The following is a 3,750-nucleotide window of genomic DNA, read 5'->3' on the forward strand; positions in this document are numbered from 1 at the left end:
TCCCAAGGCAATTTCGCAGCCGAAAAAGGGTTTGATAGCAAATAAAAATTTAGCATGAATTTAGAAGTTTTCCATTCAAGTAATGAGAAAGGTCTCCAATAAGTAAATCACATGCACGGCTGTCGTCAAACCTGTCGGCTACTATGACCTTGGCTGAGGGTTTGAAATGTTTTTAGGACAGTATATGCATTTTTAAGATCAATGCGTTTATGCATTATATGTGGGCATATTTTAGCATTTGCACCAAAATTATTGGAAACATGGCCGGCAATATTGACAAAACTTTTCGAACAACCATGTTAGCAATAGAGATTGAGGCCTCAACTGGCGACTTTAACCAGCAATGGGAAAATCCTCGATGGAGACCATCCCAAAGACGTACCAAGCAAAGTTGTTTAAGAAGAATAAAATGGGGTAGCTGAAAGGACTAGTTTCGAGAAGGAACAAGCAAAACGATATAGTTCCACTCATTAATAGGCCGTACGACAAACTCCTTGAAATATCCACGATTTTGTTGCCAGAGGCTTATCTAGAGCAGGAGGTTGAGACTTCAATATTTGGATTTATTCCTTTCCCGCTCGAGATAAGTCGTGGGCACCATTTCTGTCCTATGGCAGATGTCAGTGGAGTGCAAAATGGATGATTCAGGTACAATCTATAGATTTAATGAGTAGTTAGGGTCAAGATGGTTCTGTTCTCCGTATCGCAATTCGGCACAGCCCACCAAAATTACATTATCTTATAGCAGTTAGGTTCTCATCTACTTGTGATGCGGAATCCATGTGTCCAATGAATGTGTCCCTGCCCCTTGACAGATCATCTCAAAGTCGTGATTCCCTTCTTAGCATATAACAAGGAAATAGGCCTCAATGATTCACAAAAGCATTCTGCCGATTTTACAGCTAAAGATTGTCAGTATAAGGATGCTTTCCCATTAGCCACTCAGAGTAGTTCGAGCAAAGTTTTATTCACTCTACTAAGTTGGGTAGGCAACTCGTCCAAGTGACTTACTACACATGGATGCTGGTGGTAGGCGGGATGTGAGGCTTGCGTGCGCTCTAAGACATTACTCCTAGGGATCACTCCTATAGTAAGCATCACCAGGACGTCAGTCAAATCTGCTCCTGGCTACCCAACCGTGATGACGACATGTGTCGTCCGTTGGACCGTCAGCGTGATTAGACTTCGGGTTGTCAGTAGGCGCAGCCACAACAACGGTGTGGTCTGCAGGTTGTCGTGGTTCTTTTGTGACTTGGCCGGTCGCCTGGTTGATCGCATTGCTGGCACGATGGTGGTGGAGGTGGTGCCACCTCGGCTTTACTCCACCACCGTGCCAGGCGATGGGCCAGACCAGTGCTGAACAATTGCCTTCTCTCTTCACCATAACCAAGCCTTTCATCAAAGTCACTTGAATTTCAGCACTGATTGTTAATGTCTTTAGGATTGTTTGATTGCAAGATGTAGTGAGTAATGCTATCTGGTCAATACTTGCCCGATGTAGAAAAAAAATTTAAAAAGAAGTGCAAAGACGAAATTTCGCAACATAGCTGTTTGGTATGTGTGTCCCATGCGGTTTCTTAAACAAATGCGATTTTTGCAGTACCGAAGTTGTGCCAATTTTATTAAGAATAAGCAGATCAGGGACAATGATATCGTGTTATCTCAAATTGAAATAATTTGTTAGAATCACAATTATTTATTGGTTAGTGGACATAGGAGAAGAAAATGGCCTGATCTCGTAACACGGCAGTGTAACTTCCAACTGACTAACACACATTACATTCACAGGTCATGCGGGCTCATTAGTTCAGCGACGTTCATGTGAGTTCATCGCCGATTGACAGTGCGCTAAGGTGATCATTCCAAAGTCAATGCAGAATAATAACAGTATTAGCATGCTGGCTACAGCTTATGTATTAAATTAAGTGAATACAGGAACAAGCAGTCATAGTTTGCACAAACATACTTAAGAAGAATGGTTATTAGGCTTACGTTTTTTATTTATTTTTTTTACTATTTTTATTTGATAAACGTGGAAGATCAGTGCGAAGAGTCTCTGCTGAGTGGTTATCACCCAAGAGTTACAACTACCACGAGGCAGCAACTCATTCAGTCTCATGGTCTCTGACGAAAAGGTTGTTACTTTACAGCTGTACGTGATGTGAATTAGCAAATAATGCGTAATTTACGAAGTCATAATTAAAATCATGACCATATTAAAAGAACGTGGATAAGGGAAGTCTTGACTGGTGTTGAATCCATGGAAAAGCTCTCAATTTTTTTCGAGACAGTTATCTCAAGATTCGGCCACGGTGTGAGGTGATAACGCCTTGCTATATTGCTCAAAATTAAAAATGGGGCCTTGTTTTCAACCAATCACTGTCCTGGCATTTTCTCAGGAATGTTGGTTTCTTTTGTATCGAATAGGCAGATCTCGGCAACATTCTCTCTAGTTATTACAAACAATTACAAACTGTTTACTTTATCATCGAGCATGCAAAAATATAACTGAAGGCGATGCACCTTCACATTTGCTGATAAGGGACTAAAACACACATTTTATCCAAATGATGCACAACAAACTTGGTGAGAGCTACACGTTGGTGCATTTATATCAGAATTGTTATCTGCTCGAAAACCAGACGCGTTCCTTTTACAGATTTGATCTGCTTAACAAACACTTCATAAAATTATTTCCAATGCACCTTCATCTATGTTGCATATCGAACTCACATTTCTTTCCTGCTTAGCATTATGAATGCTCATTGTTTAGGGAAAAGAATTCTTCGTCGAGAGTGCCTATACTCACCTACTTGACACAAAAGCTTTTCGTTGGCTTACTTATTATCAACAACAGAGTATTGCATCTAACTTCCCCTTCATGACCGACGTTGTTCAGGTTAGTGCATATCATCTTCTGTCATTTAAACAAACATCTCACCTCTGATTTGTGCAACTGCCTTCAATTGAGTATTACAAGGGAATGGAATACCTTCACAGCACAAGCCTTAAAGCGCACCGAAGGCTAAAACTCACTCAATGCATTGTCACTTGCCGATGGGTCTTGAATATCACCGATTTCGTCATTCCCTAAATCTACAACTTAACAAGCAGTTGTCCTTCAACCCAGACTGAAGGTGAGTTACATCCTGCACCTTCTTCAATTACTCCTGATCTCTGAAGAAACTACGGACCTCCCCTTAACTGTTGCGCAAAGAGGCAGCTGCTTCATTCAGAACCAAGTTGGGGGATGTCTGTGCATTCGCCATAATAATGCACGAAGTCTTCTACCAGACAAAGCCATTTGGACTCGAAGATATTCTAGTGGAAGAAATTCTAAAACGAGTCATAGGTAGAGCAAAGCCTCCATTTCGTCCACAGGTAATTCCTTCTTGTCATTACAAATTGCCGCCAAACTAATTTGACAATATTGTGCAAGTAGAACAAACTGGGCTAATCATAGCCTTTACACGAAGCAGCCAGCTGTGTTAAGTAATTCAGTAGTATTTATGTCAGGTATAAGGATAGTCCTAGGTTAAGTCAGCATGCTGTCATTGGTAAGTTAAATATAAAGGTAAAGTGTTTTCAAGAAAAATCCTTAGAATATATCGCATTTGGTATCTACGTCAATGTGGCATAGAATAATCTATGGAACTGGGAATCAAGTAACCTAGGTGATGTAAATAGGGCTTAACACCACTAACGCAAAAGCCATTGTTTTAGAAGGTTAAAGGGGCTAGTATAATCCAG

At 40.7% G+C, this 3,750-nt stretch overlaps 2 protein-coding genes across 2 annotated transcripts in view; one reads left to right on the top strand and one right to left on the bottom strand. All coding sequences in view use genetic code 11, as the record gives it.

Annotated features, from left to right (window-relative positions):
- EGR_11098 (hypothetical protein) overlaps positions 1-2,867 on the bottom strand; it is a gene marked incomplete at both ends in the record, with an annotated part of 5,263 nt that extends 2,396 nt beyond the window's left edge. Inside the window, 2 exons of the mRNA XM_024500347.1 lie at positions 149-282; positions 2,842-2,867. Coding sequence (XP_024345239.1) covers positions 149-282; positions 2,842-2,867 — 160 coding nt within the window. The remainder of the gene's footprint in view (positions 1-148; positions 283-2,841) is intronic.
- Positions 2,868-2,881: 14 nt separating this feature from the next.
- EGR_11099 (Atrial natriuretic peptide receptor) lies at positions 2,882-3,420 on the top strand (the record flags this gene model as incomplete). Its single annotated transcript, XM_024500348.1, has 3 exons — positions 2,882-2,899; positions 2,981-3,082; positions 3,220-3,420. 3 exons carry the CDS (start codon positions 2,882-2,884, stop codon positions 3,418-3,420), a joined length of 321 nt encoding a protein of 106 aa, XP_024345240.1.
- Between the last annotated feature and the right edge of the window lie 330 nt (positions 3,421-3,750).

The sequence above is a fragment of the Echinococcus granulosus genome, assembly GCF_000524195.1.
Source record: "Echinococcus granulosus chromosome Unknown EG_S00380, whole genome shotgun sequence".
NCBI lineage: Eukaryota > Metazoa > Platyhelminthes > Cestoda > Cyclophyllidea > Taeniidae > Echinococcus > Echinococcus granulosus.